The following is a 17,464-nucleotide window of genomic DNA, read 5'->3' as shown; positions in this document are numbered from 1 at the left end:
GAATGTTGCTGCAGTAAGGCTGCATATTACCTTGTTTGCAAAAGAAGAATTTATAAAAACAGACAAGAAATTTAAGGTACTGCATTAACTTATCTTTCCTGTGAACTACTAGGAGCATAGCAAACTCAATGTACATAGGGAAGGTTATCAGCCAGTGTATTATACCACTTGGTCATCGCTGTCTTTATTAATTAGCTCTTTTCATCGACTGAAATGGGCCCAAGATTGTCGTATGTGATACACTTGGTTACTAGCTGCTGACTTGGTGCAACTGAGCATTGCAATGTAGTTTGCAACCTCGAAGTTTTGCCAGCGTTTCTTCCTTTAAGTTTGCAACCTCAAGGTTTGCCAGCATTTCTTCCTTTAACCCACCAAGTCCCAGGAGTCACATTTCTGTGGTTTCATAATTATTACTACAACTTGTATTTATTGTTGGCATTTCATTGGGCAGAGTATGGAAGTTCTCTTTCAGTCAAGTTCTGTGATCCTTTTCATACTCAATTTTCTTTTCACTTGCAAAAGTTTTAAAAGCCTTGTGAATGCTAAATTCATAACTGATGGCAGTGCAATTTATGAGATCAAAGTTCTTGTTTTCTCTCGAATGGCAAATATTTATCTGGGTTTTTTGTTTTGTTTTGTTTTGTTTTTGTTTTTGTTTTTGTTTTTTATTTTTGTTTTTCGATTTTGTGCCAAATTAATGAAGGTGATCAGTTCCGTGTAATCTCTCTCCAGTATAAGATATGCAGTGGAATTCCCAGATGCCAAGCTAAGTTAAAGATTGCAAGATAAACATTTCTGCAAAAATGTCCCTAGAGCTTGATGGGTCAAAGAGCATGCATGTTATCAGACTGGCCAGGTAGAGGCAGTACAGTGTCTTATGTTTATATTCATGCGGCAGCCAAATTTATATGTATTGTTGCATGATAGTTTCATAGCACTTTTTTCTTTTTGTCTATGATTGGCTGAAATTGTCATGTAAAAGACATATTTCTAGCTCCATTTCATGATTTACTTCTTTTTGTGACTCTTTAGGAATTAATATCTACCATGTTTGAGGTGCAATCAAAGTGTTGCTACAATTGTATGTCTATCGTGTGCATTGAACAACATTTCAAAATGTTTGGATCTTTGACGAGCCTTCGGAGTTAGCCTTTACTATCGTTTCTGAGTTTGGCGTTTGTCTAAAAAATGAAACAAAAAAATTTTAATGATGTCTTAGTTTAAGAAGCAGACTAGTGATGCATTAATTTTACAATTGGATGCCCTGAATAGCTTTATCGCTTCAGCAGGGTGACAAATTGTTGGTTGGGGCTCCAGAGTGGAGATAACTGTGATCTGTAATCAGCACATAATACCATCAAAGAGGATGATCATTAGGGACATCCAAGAGCTGTAACCTTCATGGATAAGGCTTTGGAATAGTTTCAAGTTTGTGCTTACTTTACATGGGCACTGAAAAAGTATTTAGTACCTATTTTGCAAGTAACCATGGGACCATTGGTGTGAAGTCCTCTTGGAAGGGCTGTGCAATGAGGAGAAAGTGCCTAACCAAAGAGTGCTGCTGCTACTACTGCTACCATAGTCTACTGGGATTCTTAAAATCAAGGTCTTGGTCCTGGTCTTGTCCACCCAAGGCAAACTTTGAACTCATAATGAGGCTGCTGTTTCTTGCTGTCTCTCTCATACTTGTGGTAGTACACTGTATTCAAAGTATTGGAAGTTATTTGTCAGACTGGCCTGTTTATTGAAGTCTGCATGCTTCTAGGTTGTACATGAGGTCACCTACCCTTGGACTAACTCCACTTAAGTGATTGTGTGCTGCTAGATGATCCATATTTGAAGTATTGGTCATGGTAGACTATTGTGGACTATTCAGGTGATTACAGTCTATGTGATTGAATGTAATTGAAATGTAGCAAAATGTCAGTGAAAGGTATGTCCTAGCAACAGACTTTGATTTGATCGCTCAGACAAGAGCATCACAAGAACTTCATAGAACAATGGTCTCCTTCCATGGTGGGACAATCATCAGATGATGAAAATAAAAATTTAAAGACGATCGTTCATCCTCCTGGTGATCATCTTTTTTATTGGTTACATCAATGGGAACTGGTTCTATAGTTGTTTGACAGACTTTTACAGGCATCTGCATTTGCTTCGAGTGAAGAACCTTTGAAGGAACAGTGGCCTTCTGTGGAGGAGCTGATAACTGGAGGGGGAAAAAAATCAACAACAAAGAAGTCAGTTCTGGAAGAATGATTCTGGTTTAATACAGGTGTTTGTGAGATCTGTCAGGAAGGCTGAACTCAGAGTGAACTTACTTTAGGAGCGCTTCATCATAGATGGGGGCCATCCAGTCCTGCATCTCCTTGAGATCAGGGACCATTGTAATCTTCAGTGATATATAATAATAATATATCAATTTATAAAGCGCAAAACCTATAGACATATATTCTTCTGTGCTGCAAAAGCTTCTGATGTGCTTAGTAATAACGAATAGTTAAATAAAAAGAAGTGTTTTGAGTCATGATTTAAAGACTGCTACTGTTGGGGATTTCCGGACTTCTAATGGTAGATCATTCCAGAGTTTGGGAGCTGCACAGGCAAATGCTCTGTCTCCCAATGTTACTTTTGTTTTACGTGTTGGAATCTGTAAAAGAAGAGTGTCCTTAGAACTGCGCAAATTATATTCCGTATCTTCACTTCCTGTGATGCATACATCCATTTGCTTGCTATGTGCACTATCTCAGCATTATTCCAATGCTGCTCCCTGAAATACTTTACTTGCTCCTCTGAGGAAGGTGAGTGTCCTTTTAGCACTCACTACCAAAGCTCACTAATATCCTGGCTATCGTAAGTCTTAAAGTCCAGAATGAAACCATGTATGAATAGAAAGAACAAATATTGTCACTAAAGGTATGTTACAAGATCTCAAAAGGCGATATCAAAGGGGCGCGACACTCCATATGCCACTGTTTTCCATACCTGCTATGCTGTGCCCTGCTCACTCTGTAACAGGGCAGACTTTGATTGCACCTCATACATGTACCTTGCATTTTTTTTTTTCTCTCTCTCTCTATCTTTTTGTCTGGTTATATTTTCTTCTTGCCCATTTCCTTCTCGTCTGTCTTTGATGGGTTTATTACAATTACAGCATTTAAGTAATTTATTTGTGGCCAGTAATAAGACTTGAAATGCATTTGTGTCTTTTATCCTTTGTATATACTCCACAGCTATGTCATGTTAGATTTATTATTTAACAAACAGCAGCTTTATGATTTATCTATCAGTGAATATGCCTGATCCTTATTTACAGACAGCCAAGTTCATGTATGACTTTTAAATTAAAGAAAGAAATGATAGCAGTAATATTAATTTGGTAACACATGAACTATGATGTAATTATTTAGGTAATTGATTTCTTGTTACTGAATTCTAAAATTAATCCGTTTTGTTCAAGATAAAGATATCTAGTCAATTGGTAGCAGAGCAAGTCTTCTGTATTTTGATAAGTGATATTCATCAAAGTTATGTGCCTGAAAATTGAGCAATAATCATATTATTGTTTTTACATCAGCTATCAAAGAAGAGGCTAAATATACAATGTTTATTTGTAAAGAATATGAACAATTGTTTCTGTCCTCAGAGGTAATTCAATTCAGTTGTATACAGATGTCAAATTTCTCAGTGGTGTTCTGAAACAATTATCATTCTTTGTGTGTTAACTGCAATATCATACCTTGTAAATGCATCAATCGTGACTTTAATACGACAAAGTGCAATGTCTGGTTGTATCTCAATGTATTTTTATGTTCTGAATTCCAACCTGACCTCGTAAGGAGAGTGAAAAAAAAACAACCCACCATGGCCTATCCCTTTCATTCACTAGTTGTGATTCTCCATGTTATGTTACAACGATTTAATTTTTATAGAGAGTGAATCTGAAGGAAGCGATGACATGCCACCCCCGCAGGTTGTCACAGCGCACCGTCTTAGGAAAGCCATGCTGCCCGGTACATATCTGTCAATAATTCATCCATTTCACATGTATATCTGCTACTTGTAAATTATTTACTGACTTTCACTATTCACTATGCTACTACTGTGTACTACTACTGCTACTACTTCTTATTCATTTTTTTGTTTTTGTTTTTTGGTGCTTTCTGCATTTCTTGGGAGAAAGGAATAAGTTTTCTAAAAGGTTTGCAAAATGAATTTGCTAGGGATATCTAGGATATGGGCAGAAAAAAAAAGCAGGCGAACTAGTTGCTATTTTGCACTGATAGTTTTGTTGAGCATGGGTGAAGTCTATTGCACTATTAACCACTTACCACATGAGTGTGTCCTTTAGCACAGATTTTGAGCTAATCATTCTCCCTATTCAAAATCACTATAAAACTTGACCAGGAAATATCTTGCACATACGATAGCTCTAAAGACTTTTTTCAATTGTATGTCTAGTCAAAGCTTTATTTATAGGGATTAAAACAAAATAGGAGATGCTGTTTTTACTTACCTGTCATGTAAGACAGTTTATGACATTCATGACAAATTTCATCAGGGTGCTAACTCTTTTGTTGAAACAAAACAAAACAAAACAAAATTTCAAATTGGAGGGTTTGTCAGTACATCAAGTCAAAATACCAATACCTTACACGAATGTACCAGTTGAACTGGTATGACAATGGATGGATATGGATATTACACTACTAATATTAACAGTATAGATGATAGTGATAACAATAAGGACAATGATAAAGCCCTTTAGAATAAGCAGTGTGATGTTAGTAGAATATAAACTGTCAAGAAACATAGTAAAGCTCAGTAGCAATAATTCATATATATCAAACATACTCAGATGTAATGTAAATCATTTCAACATGATTTGTTTGTATGTGCAGTTAGTAAACATTTGGATATAGTAAAAAAAAAAAGAATTCAATGTGTAGCTGTAGTAATACAATTTAAATCCAGAAAGTGAAAGGATAACATAATTTATGGCCATTTAAGGATAGAAATCATCATTCATTAGATGGAGCTTTTGTTGCTTTGACATGAGTGGTGCTTAGCATACTTTTTGTAGTTTATTTCCAAATAATTTGATGAAAGAGAAGCTCTCAGACTAGATTACAGATTTATGAAGTCAGTCTCACATAGAATGTGCTCTTAACCATCCTCCATATAACACAAGATATGCTGTTATGTTTGATCCCTTCAGAATGTTTCATTGTTCATTGTTCATATAGATTAGCTTGATAAATCATGAATATGGTGACATTGAGTGAGTGCAAGTTTTGTTACAATAGATAATAGTCACAACATGAAGAAGGGGAAAAAAAAGAATCAAATCTGACTTTTTTGCTTTGGGTCTTTTGGGTCATTAGGGGGTTTGCATATTTCAAGTTAGCCTATTTTTCCACCACCCAGGAAAGAAACACAACATTTTGTTGACGTACATTTCAAATGACCATGACAGTATTTTGATTGAACTGAATAATTTTCTGCAGCACCGTATTTGAATCCATTTGATGTATGACTAATGTAGAATTTGTGAAAAAAAATCTGTGAAGAAACAACATGCCATGAATAGATAATGTACTACCGAGAGGAACGAATGGCAAATGACTCGTGACTGAAACTCTTCAGAAGATTTGACATATCCGTACATAACTTTTGGTATGCAACATGGTTTGAACTGATGTGAAGTGATATGTGATAATTATTGTGCAGTCAGTCCAAAACTACTTTTTGTTTTACTGTGAGCTTTGTCTGTTGAGTGGAGAAGTGGAGAGAAGGAGACACAACCTTATCTTGTCCCGCATGCCATGTCATCATTTTGCTGTAGATGATCATTTTGAGTTTTTGCTGCGAGTTTGCTGCATGCATGATACATCCAGTTTAATTTGACTACATAGTGCCGTCATCGTAGATTACTTTTAGTTTGTTTTGTGTAAGTGCTCCTCCCCCTTTTAAACCTTCAAAGCACTGCTGCTTTTGCTTCTGCAAGCTGCTTGCCAAGTGAATCTCCAAAGCCAAAGAGAGAAAAAAAAGAAGTTAACTTGAGCTGGTGAATGGAAGCTTTTCTTGTTGGTGATTCTGGACCTCTCGGCCTCTCCATGCATGTTGTCAGAAGCTCATTCATCCTTGCAATATTTGTTTGTCTGACCTTACAAATTTCTTTGACATCAGCAATAATATAAACATACTTCTCTGTCTGTCTGTCTGTCCCTCTCTGTAGGATTTAATTTCTAGTATGGTTGTGCCATTGAACATTCTTATTATATTTGATATTTATGTATGTTGATCTTTTCACATGTTCAATCAATTTCATGTATAGCTTATCATCTAAAGAAGACTGGTAATTCACTTTTCATTGCTATGTTGACCCACAATAACTCAGGCACTATCACCAGATGCAGTGCAGCTTTAATAGTTCTTGAACAGCCTGAGAAGAGAAAAGGGTCCATCCTTGGGCTGAAATATGCTGATTTTTTTTTCTTTCTGTCTTTTTTCACTTCTCATGCATGTCTTTACAATTTTGCAGAGTGTATTCTGTCATACTATCTATTAACATTACCACTAAGTTTTGTTAGATTGTTGATAATCCACTCTTCATGTGCAGTATGAGGTCACTATAATTGTACAAAGGTTGGTTTTATTGTTTAAAAAGTTTTTGGCCATAGGAATGTTTTTATATATATACAGTATACGACAATACAAGGCAGTATTATTGTTCAATTTATTAGTCATACCAATTTGACACTGCTGGGGTTGGACCATCCTTAGCCAAAAGCAAGGCTTAAAAAAAAGGCCAAGTTATCACTCATTGTATTCTATCATATCACTATGTGCATTCTCTAAAACAAAAACAAAATTAATTAATATATTAAAGCCAAAAGAGCCATGTTCTGATACTCTATTAATTTTGTAGGATATATGGCTGCCACATTAATTTTGTGACTATTTTTCTCTTTCCTTATTCCAAGCTACTTATACCCAGCTCCAGCAGTGTTGAATGCCTGTACTTTGTGATGAAAAATTTCTTCTGTTCTTGAAGATTGGTACTTAAGAGTCTACCATTGATATCTATACATTGTGTTCATGACTTTCAGAATATGGTAACCAGTAAATGTTCTATGTAAAAGTGCTCAAATCTGTGAAATTCCACTGCTTCTTGATTTCTTAAGCACAGACCAGAGCAGTAAAGTATTAGTAAGAATGAGTATCTATTTATGAATTTTCATAGATTATGGGAATTATTGCCAATATGATTACTGAGAGTGGAATGATTCTAAAATTAAGAATACTGTAGCAATGTTTTCTTTCTCAAAGCTTCTGAAGGTTTATGTATGTTATATAGCATGTGTTTCAAGGTTAAGGGGATAACTGGAGTTTCCAGCTCATCAGATTTTTTGCCAAAATTATTTCAGTGGAAGGCGACTTGAAAGAAATCATACTCAAAGATTTGAACACACAGGTCCACATCCTTCAGTTGAGAACCTACAGAATTTGAGCATCATGGCAGTTGTACTAAAGTTTTCACTGATATGGTTCTCAAGTGAGGTTTTATGATTAACTTATACCACATGCAGAGTGATATATACCATAGTTATAGTCATAAGAGAATCAACGGGTTTATGATATATATATATATATATATATATATATATTTTTTTTTTAAAGAAAGAAAATGCAAAATGTACATACATCTGCATCTCTTCTGCGGCTATGAGTCATGTTTCCTTCAGAAATGTCATTACCTCAAATCCCTCCCATCCCTCCCTACCCTTTTCCTTGGTTCAAAGGGGGAAAGAAGGTTTATATTGAACCTTGACCTGTGACCTTGACCCTAGTACCTTTCATCCATGTCCACAAGCTGTGTCCCTTAACTCCTATGCAATTTTGTTAGACATCACTGTGACAATTTTTGTATGCATGCAAAAACAACATTTGAGCTGACATGAAGTTTGTAGCTTTGCTGTGCTTGAAACAATGGCTAGTTTGATTGCATGATGTTTATTGCTCAGAAATGCATGAATGTTTCAGAAGAAACCTCATCATTTTACCACCTGATGCCAGAAACATATATGTTTTCGTCATGAAAACTTGGCAGTTTTCGATTTTCCAGAAGATTATGGCAATCTTATCAAAGTCATTACTGCTTAATTTCTATCAAAAAATATCTTTAAACACTTCAATTGTCGTTTTGAATCTATGTCAGTTTTAATGAATGAAACAGGTATTAATAATACTGTACATTATTTCACTACTGCAAATGCAAGTTTGATACTGTGCATGATAATTTCTTTGGTTTACAGAAATTTATTAATAAACATGTTTGCATGAGTTTAGCCCAGCTCTTCCATCTCAAGAGAAATGTTTGCAGTAATGTATGAAATCCACTGAACGTTCTGATTTTATATATGCAGTTTTTCAAATCTGAAGAACCAATACATTCTTTATCATTTCAGCCCATAGAGATTGAGCAATCGATCAGATAGAATGAAAATATAATTTTTCAGAATCTTAAATTTTGATGATAGAATTGTATGATAACAGTAACATTCTTGTATTGCAGCTTGCACATGGTGCATCATTGTAATATCACATGATTAAATGTTTCAGTTTATTTGCAGACCTTTCTATGTTTGTGTGTTTATGTTTTGTACCTGTAATGTTAATAGACAGCTTAATAGTTATCCCCAAATTTACTTTGATTTTTTTTTTGCACGATGATTAATTTTGTTTTGTCTCTTCTCTCACTCTCTCATCTCACATCCAACCTGAAATTTGTCCAATATTTCTATCTTTCCATTTTCACTCTCGTTGATATCTATTCTGCTGTTTTATCTCTCATATGCTACATTCTGTCTATCCCTATATCTTTCTTTTCTCTTCTCATTCTGTCTGCCTGTTTTTCTTTCATTCTCTCTCTCTCTCTTTCTCTCTATCTTGTTTAATGGTGTCATGTTCCTACTTGAAACATTGTTGCTCTCTCTTGATGTTGCATTGTGTTTGGATGTTTGTGTCTGTGTTTGATAACTGGTATATTCTGTGGATGCTTACGTATGAACGGGGATGTTATGTGTGGTTGTGTGTGTGTGTGTGTGTGTGTGTGTGTGTATGTATGCATGTATATGTGTGTGTGAATGTGTGTATGTGTATGTGTGGGTTGTTATGTTCATTTATGTATGTTTCTATCTGTGTATGTATCTTGGATTGATCTTCGTTCAATCTGATGTACACATTGTGTGATGCGGTGCATGATTGTGTATCTCGCTAACACACTATCATACATCATTTTTATTTCATCTTTCCCCCATCCAATCATCACACCCACTCATCTTTATTTCTGTGTAACACTGTTCAAAACAAACCTGTTCATCTTTTTTCCATGAAATGCTTGTTTTTTGTTGTTTTTTTTTACATTTGTTTCATCATGTGCTATTCTATCCAATCTACTTGTTTCTATGTCTTGTTATTTGTCTCCATACCCCTTTCACTGCCGCCCGCTTTCTCCTATATCCCACACTCGACATTGTCACTGAAACTGTCTTACAAAATTTATTTTACATGCTGCAAACATGTTACTACATCTTCATTCTGCTCCTTAACATATGTCTGCTTTATTGTCTCAACTTATATATTCATATTTCTCGCTCTCTCTCCCATTCTTTCCTTCTCTGTCTTACTAATATCATGTTGCTGTCTTCTCAAAACAAAATGTTTCATGTCCAACCTTTGAACATATCCTTCTTCTTCGTTTCTTTTGTATCTCTGTTATTTTTTTTTCTGTTCTGCTTTAAAAAAAAAAATGTCAATCAATTGTTTTTGTAAACCATTATCCCATAATGCTTTGGTGCTAACTGACCTGTGCCTCATCATGTTCACTACTTGTCTGCTAATTGTCCTCACTTGTATCTCTGTCATGTCAATATTGCTTATCTCTTCCCTCCCGTTGTAATTCTGTTTCCCTTTCATTCACCTGTCCATGATGTAACTCCTGCCCATTTATCGTCACCCATTCAACCCTTTCAAAAATCATTACATTTGTCTACCTCTCACATCATATTCCCCAAACATTGTCTGCTTGTTTCATTGGAAAAAAAAATCATCCTGCCTCATATACATTTTCCACATCATCCCTTCCTTCTTTCCCCCAATCCTTCCTTTGTTTTGTCCTTCCATCAATCATCCCAAAATGGTGGCAATCCCTATTGTCTCATGGTCATACAAAAATGCTCTCCAACCCCTGCTGGCTTCCTCCCGTATCCTGCTCCTCCTACTCCTCCTCCTCCTGCTCTCCCCATCCTCCTCCTCCACCACCACCTCCTCCTCCTCCTCCTTCCCTGTCCTTCCCTCCCTCCCTTCCTCCCCTCCTCCACCACAACCCGGGCCTGGATTTGACTTAGCCGCTGAAGGATACAGTGATGGTGCTGTTTCCCCACCAGGCAACACAGACGCTCACCCCGAGTTCAAGTTCCCTTCCAAGGATTCTATAGGCAGCATCAGCGGGAGCAGTATCGGCGTGGTTGAGGAGGAGTCCAAACTCAAGCACACAATGAGTGTCAAGATTAATGCCAAGAAGGTAAGAGAGTTTGACCACTGGAGACCACTTCTGGCTCCCATCACGGTTCTCATCTATAGACTTTCAAGTTATGTGTACTGTACAAAGTGAAGGTCATCTACTGTTTTTCTCTAATATAGATAATCATGATTACTTAGATTAGATGGATTATTTTCTCTGTGCGTAAAGATTTGTGTCAATGTTTTGTTATTAATTCATAAGGCATGCCAAATATTAAATTGTTAGGTGTGGCTGTCACTCTGCATGATACTAACAGCACATCCTCGATACAATAATATAGCAATGTAAAGAGGACCAATTTACGTAAAATGATTTTGTATAGCATGTGGAGTACATCATGCAAGACTTCGCAATTTTCAGGACAGTCATATTATGAACTTTCTGAAGCACAGAGAACTCGATGCCTGTCTGTCTAGCAATTCATTTTTGTCATATTCAAAATTGTGTATTGCCGAGTACAGAAGTGTGCAAGTAGTTTGAATGCTACTGTTGGACTGACATATTTGATAATACTGGGTATTTATTTCGTTGTGATGATTTGGGACTGGTACTTTTCTTGCGGAGCATGCCAGCAATGTCCACAATCCATGATCTTACAGTCCATGTACCCACTTCTTACTGGTACATGATCCCAGACTGTGATGCATGCATCCTGCCTGATTTCACTCTGTTAGGATTTCAAACCTGAATAGTTTCCTACACGTAATCTATGTGGAATATCCACTATAGCATCATTTTTCATTTAGCTGAGTGTGTGTGTTTGTGTGGGATGGATGGGGGGGGGGGGGGGGTGGGGGATTATATTTGTTTTTCTCTGTCATAACACCTGCAAATACCTGTATCATTAAGTATTCTTGACCTGCTTGTGTGTATTTGGTACATTGGTTGGGTCGTGAGAAACACCCAAGTGGTTGAAAAAAATGGAGACTAGTCCTGTGTGGGAATTCCTAAACCATACCGTCATGTCATGGTTGCCAGCCAATAACAAGAAAGCAAAAATTGCACCAATTACTCTTTTCAGATTTCTTCAGGAACGACAAGCAGTAGCAGCATCCGAGATCAGATACCATTGCAGCATATTGTGAGTTTGTCAGTCTGGCCCCTATTTCATTAAAAATATAAATATATAAAATTAGTCATTCCTCAAAACAACATATGCATTTAACCCTTTTCTCTCCATTTCACTCGACTGGGGAAAAAAAAAATCTCGAAAAAACAAAAAACAAAACAAAACAAAACAAACAAACCTCCTTTCGGGGGAAAATTTGCTGTAATGTATGTTTTCATAATTTGGGATGTGGTGACTGAAATTTCTCCCAATGTGTGGCCTGTGTGTGCCATCTCTGTGTACAATAATTGTAAGCGTAATTACATGACAATTGTTGTTCTGATAAATTAGTAATTTGACAGAGCAGGTGACTATGAATACTGCTCTGATGGGCCATTTGTATTTCTGGGGGGCATTTCATGAAGCATTTTGTCCGACAAAGTTGTTGGACAAATTTGCTCTCAGCCAATCACATGCAAAGATTTCAGTAGCTTGTAACAGTTTGTCAGAAAAATATCCGACCAAAATGCTTCATGAAATGCCCTCCTGGATAGTTTTCTGCCCCTATGTCACTGATCATAGCAAGAAGCTAGCCTGTTGTGATGATCTGACCTCTCAAAGACATGAGAGTGCACAAGCCTCAAACAGCTATTCGTTGTTGGTAGAGTACCCCAGATATTGATTTTTGGATGACAATTATCAGTGGTATTGATGAATGTAGCATCATTTCAAAAGATGGTTGAGTATCAGATATTAGAGTACAAAATCACCCTTTCATGCTGATGAAAATGGCATGACAATTGGAGTGACATAGTATGGGTCTGGGTTTGTTTTTGTTTTATTGTGTAGCATTCTTGAATGGTATGGACATGTGGTGTGATATGGTCTGTTTTGAAGTTTATATACAATTCTTTGTCCTTTTATATGAAACAAGATTAAGATTTTGAGTTATACAAAGGCATGTCCATTTAGAGTTTTCATGAATAACAAATATCACCCACATAGAGACATTTATTGGGCGGAGAGAAATGAATCACCACAATCTGGTTCAACCTAACACATGCAGATATACATAAGAGATTTTTGTTTGTTTGTTTAAGATGTTTCTCATCAAAAAGTTGTATGTTATAGTAACTATTGACTTGTCTGAGGAGCACTATCCCATAATGCAAATCAGTATTGTGTAGAAACAGGTTACCAAATGAATTGGCATGGTTAAATTCAGAGAAATTTTCAACTTGCTCTCTGCAGTATTTGGTTGGTCTTGTACACCACTTTTGTTGTTGCTGTTGTTGATCTGTAAAGCAAAAACATCACAGAATTGGGACAAGGATGTTGAACTCATTTACCACATCACAGACTGAAATATAGTCAATATTTCAATGTGAGCATTGATCCTGACATGCTGCATAATTTTCTGTGCATCAAAATGTCAAGGGTGTGCATTCTAGGTCATCCTGTAATTACCCTCTGGTCTCTGGCAACACATACCACTTGATTTGATCATACCCCCCCCCCCCCTTATTTGTTGAACCTGTTTTGATACTTACAGACACAATATTACCTGAATTTATGAACAGTAAATAGTAATCATAATTGCAGATAAGTTTAATACAAATACTGCAAATTTGCTTGCAGCCTTTTGCTGTGTCAAAATTCTGTAGTGCTTCTCGTGTAGGAAAATGAATGGATTGAATTGTAAAGTGAGTTTGATAACAGCTGATAATGCATGATTGTTGTGATTAATGACTAAATGTTTGTGATAAGTAATGCCATATCATCCTTCATGTAATTTGATGAATTGTGTAATCATTTATTGATTATGCCCAGCTCCCATAAATTTGTACATTGATTAAATGTGAACTTTCAAACTATAGCGTAAAGGACATTTGATTAAACCCTCTTTTGCTCTCTCTCTCTCTCTCTCTCTGTATTCATCTATCTATCTATCTATCTATCTATCTATCTATCTACCTATCTATCTATCTATCTATCTATTTATCTATCTATCTATCTATCCTTACTATCTTTCTATTTGTCTTCTGCTGTCTTTCTCTCTTTCACTCTATCTTCCAATATTTGTATTTGTCACCATATTTTTTTTTGCAATATCTGTACACCTTTCAATTTGTTAATCCATTCTGTGTCTTTATCATTCTATCTATCTATCTGTCTATCTATCTATCTATCTATCTTTCTTTCTATCTATCTGTGGTCATCTATATCTCCATATATTTCTACAATTACTTTATCTTCATGTGTCTATATCTGTCTAAGTATCTTTCTGTTCATATGTCTGTCTATCTATATATCTATCTATTTCCCTATTTCTCCATCTCTGCATTCTGACGACAGGGAGAGCTGTTGTCACAGGAGGATGAGGCTGCTGTAGTGGCTCAGTACCGCTACACTGGAGCCACCACCAATATCCATGCCTGCCTCTCTCGCCTCGTCAACTATGCACAACCAGTCAAGTTCCAGGGCTTTGATGTTGCTGAAGGTAAGATGTGTAGAAAAGTCCAGTTTGATCAATACCTGTATTCACCTCAAGAGGATTAAGGGTCATGGTTAGCAGCACTAGTGTTCACAGATATTTGGGCCAGGTGAGGTTGTTTAGAACCAGTTTCCATGGTGATGAATGGTTGTGACATCACACCTTGGGTACTGTATATGCTCGTTAGATTGCCTGATGATTTCTCTATTGAACAAGTTATGATTAAACCAGAGATATGAGATGGTTCATCCTCCTAATTTGGATATGAAACAAATGTTGCTGATCAATATTAATGAAAATATATAAACAAATGAAACAATTGCCTGCACAAGTGCTTTAAATTACCGTCTAGCCTGAATTAACAACTCATTTAACAATGTATTGTATATTGCTTATCTGGGGTGGAGGGGGGTAAGGCTTGTGAATGTGGAATCAATATTTTCCATGTTCATCTCTATTAAACTACTCTCTACATCTTGAAATTTTCATTCTTTTCTTTGATTTGGTTGCAGAGAGGAATCTACATTTCAACATGTCGTCCTTCAACGAGTCTGTAGGACTTGGCTACATCAAGACGCAGTGCATAGAGTTTGTCAAGTATCCTTTGAACGTCCACACAAGACTTTGATAAGCTGAAAGCGCTGGTCAGACTTGTCCAAATCTGATAACTGCAGTGTTTTCAATAGATGCATGAATTCATGTTATCGGCCGCATGAGAAATCAGTTGAATTTTGCCTTTTTTTTCTGAGGGGGGGGGGGGGTCATTTTTCTTTACTCTTTTTATATCAACCATAAAACTGAACTGAAACTGAAACCATGCTGTACAGTATGTCCCAAAAAAAATTAAATTCGGATTTTCGCAGTGGTAACTCCCAATATGATTAAACTGTCTAGATGCTACTTTAGGGTCTTAAAAGATAACATCTTAGCTCTATTTCGCAGAAAACCCCAATCAATTTGGGTAAGCGGTCACAGAAAAATGTGGATTGTTGTAAAGCATGTCATGAGTCTGATTCTTCCAAGTTTAGCACTTGGATGCTCGTGGAAGTGCATATGAATGTGTGAACACAATAGCCAGAACTTGGAGGGAAGAGATTCCTGCCATGCTCTACAGAATTACTCATTTCTCTTTGACCACTGAAGCAAATCAGATGGGATTTTCTGTATGATGTGGGTGATGAGTTCTAGTTTCACACCCTGAAATTGCATTTGGATTGATTCACTACTTTTAAAGTTATCATTGCGGAGGGTCCCGTTGTAATTCTTTTTTTGGTACATACGGTACAGGCTTATTGTAAGCATTGCTGGGATTGGATGTACTCATTCACTTTTGAAACAGTCTAGAACCCACTCAACAGCATGTTGTGTATTAAACCATTCCAAAGTAAACTCATTCAGTTCAGTTCTCAGAGATGCACTCAAGCCTGTGCATTATATGTGTACTGACAAATGACTGACAAGAATTTTGTAATTAGTCCCCTCAAGGGCTGTTTTACCGACATCGGTATTAAAGACTAAAGTTACTGATAAGATGCACTGGTTTACTCTGATGTAAAACTTCATCAAAAGCAATGTCACTAAAAAAAAATAATGATAATAGTAATAAAATCATCAAAATTGTCCTTGTTGGTCCTTTCTTGTTTTATGTGTGCAAAAATGTCGGGTCTCTTCCTTAACTTGGTGATCTTTCAGTTACAATAAACGTCAGATGAGCAGGATCTACCCCAAAGGTGGGCGCTATGACTCCAGCAACTACATGCCACAGATCTTCTGGAACGCCGGCTGCCAGATGGTCGCCCTCAATTTTCAGTCCCCCGACATCGGCATGCAACTCAATCAGGGAAAATTTGAGTATAATGGCTCCTGTGGGTGAGTCAGATGTATTACTGCTTTTTCCAGTCATTGTGCTTGCAATACATAAAGTGTTTCCTCCTTTCCATTACTGTATATTATCAAAGAGTGGAATTGTTAGAAAAGTTTTACTCCCCCTTCTATAGCAGCATAATTTTCATACTTTGGTAGTCTCGGGCTCAACATGCAGCAATGTATATTCATTTAGATATCTTTATTTATGTATTCACACAGTGCACAACCCATTGATGAAAAAACGAAAACACAAAAACCTTGACTGTCAGTTGTATCCACAAAATAGTTATACAAAATTGTACAATTCGAAACAAGTGTCACAGAATACACTGCACCATGTACTAATGTTAAATAGCAAAACACAGATATGGATCGAAATGAATACACCAGTTACAGTGAATCTAACAAAATGAATGAAACATTAAGAAGTGCATTCGTGCTCTCAAGAAAGTCATGAAGACTCTTTTATTTCAGGCTGGGACTGCATTTACATAATATGGAAAGCTGTGATGCATTTTTGTACCCTTTAAAAGAGTGATATATGAAAATGGAATTACAAATAGGATATTGGTGAGTTTCTTTGATGACTCATATTTGATGTAACATGAGAAGTAAGCCCATTCATGCAAGGAAATGATATTCATTTTCTTCCATCCATCAGAAATTGTTCAGTTTCAGATTGTGTGGGTGGAGTCCTTGCCATGTGTTGTGTGATGACTTTAGGGGAATGAGTTTTAAGTCATGATTGCTTATGGAGATGAGTCTGAGAGTCATCAATATCCTTTCTACTACAAACTCATCAGATGACACACAATGTTTCTATCATTACCTGCCACTGCCCTGCATTCTGTATTAGCTCACTTTCTCTAAAATCGTAAAGCATGACATCATGACTATTGGTCTCTTGGATGGGAAAACATTGCTCCCATCACAGATTGAAATGATATCAGTCAAATGACTCAACCTAGGGCTGTTTGATTCATTAGAAGATTAAATTACTCAACTACCATGAGCTTGATTACTCAAAGTTTTGAATATGTCTTCTGTGAATATGGATCCATCGTGCATATCATATCATTACAACCTGCTATAAAAGGTTATGTTGCCTTTTTTCGTGTGTGTGTGTGTGTGTGATACAGGTACTTACTGAAGCCAGATTTTATGAGGAGACCAGACAGGACATTCGATCCTTTCTCCGAGTCACCTGTTGATGGTGTCATAGCAGCAACATGCTCAGTTCAGGTTAGTTTACCAGTCTCTCCTTTCACTACTGAAAGAATCCATGTCTTTACTTTATTAGCCAATTTATTGTCCACTCAGTGCATAATGTCCATGTCAATCAGTTGCAATGTCCATGTAGTTCGTAGATTTATGGTTAACTGACATGCCTTGTGTACAGGATGTGCTGTGAGAGAAAAAGTAATTAAGTTAATTAAGTCCTCTCAGGTAGAAATAATGTTTAATAGGG

General features: G+C 36.5%; 1 protein-coding gene across 11 annotated transcripts in view; it reads left to right on the top strand.

Moving 5' to 3' along the window:
* Nucleotides 1-17,464, top strand: part of LOC139721565 (1-phosphatidylinositol 4,5-bisphosphate phosphodiesterase beta-4-like) — a 181,659-nt gene that overhangs the window by 150,100 nt on the left and 14,095 nt on the right. For 4 of the 11 annotated variants that reach the window (XM_071632895.1, XM_071632888.1, XM_071632889.1 and 1 more), the window contains 7 exons: nt 3,933-4,013; nt 10,413-10,588; nt 11,610-11,669; nt 13,992-14,136; nt 14,643-14,727; nt 15,823-15,999; nt 17,136-17,238. In XM_071632895.1, the coding sequence (XP_071488996.1) occupies nt 3,933-4,013; nt 10,413-10,588; nt 11,610-11,669; nt 13,992-14,136; nt 14,643-14,727; nt 15,823-15,999; nt 17,136-17,238 (827 nt within the window). The remainder of the gene's footprint in view (nt 1-3,932; nt 4,014-10,412; nt 10,589-11,609; nt 11,670-13,991; nt 14,137-14,642; nt 14,728-15,822; nt 16,000-17,135; nt 17,239-17,464) is intronic. The other 7 variants (XM_071632891.1, XM_071632890.1, XM_071632897.1 and 4 more) reach the window with 7 other exon arrangements.

The sequence above is a fragment of the Diadema antillarum genome, unplaced genomic scaffold (genome assembly GCF_040938485.1).
Source record: "Diadema antillarum isolate AM-2024a unplaced genomic scaffold, OU_Dant_1.0 scf00000145, whole genome shotgun sequence".
Lineage (NCBI taxonomy): Eukaryota > Metazoa > Echinodermata > Echinoidea > Diadematoida > Diadematidae > Diadema > Diadema antillarum.
This window is presented reverse-complemented; position numbering and strand designations above follow the sequence as displayed.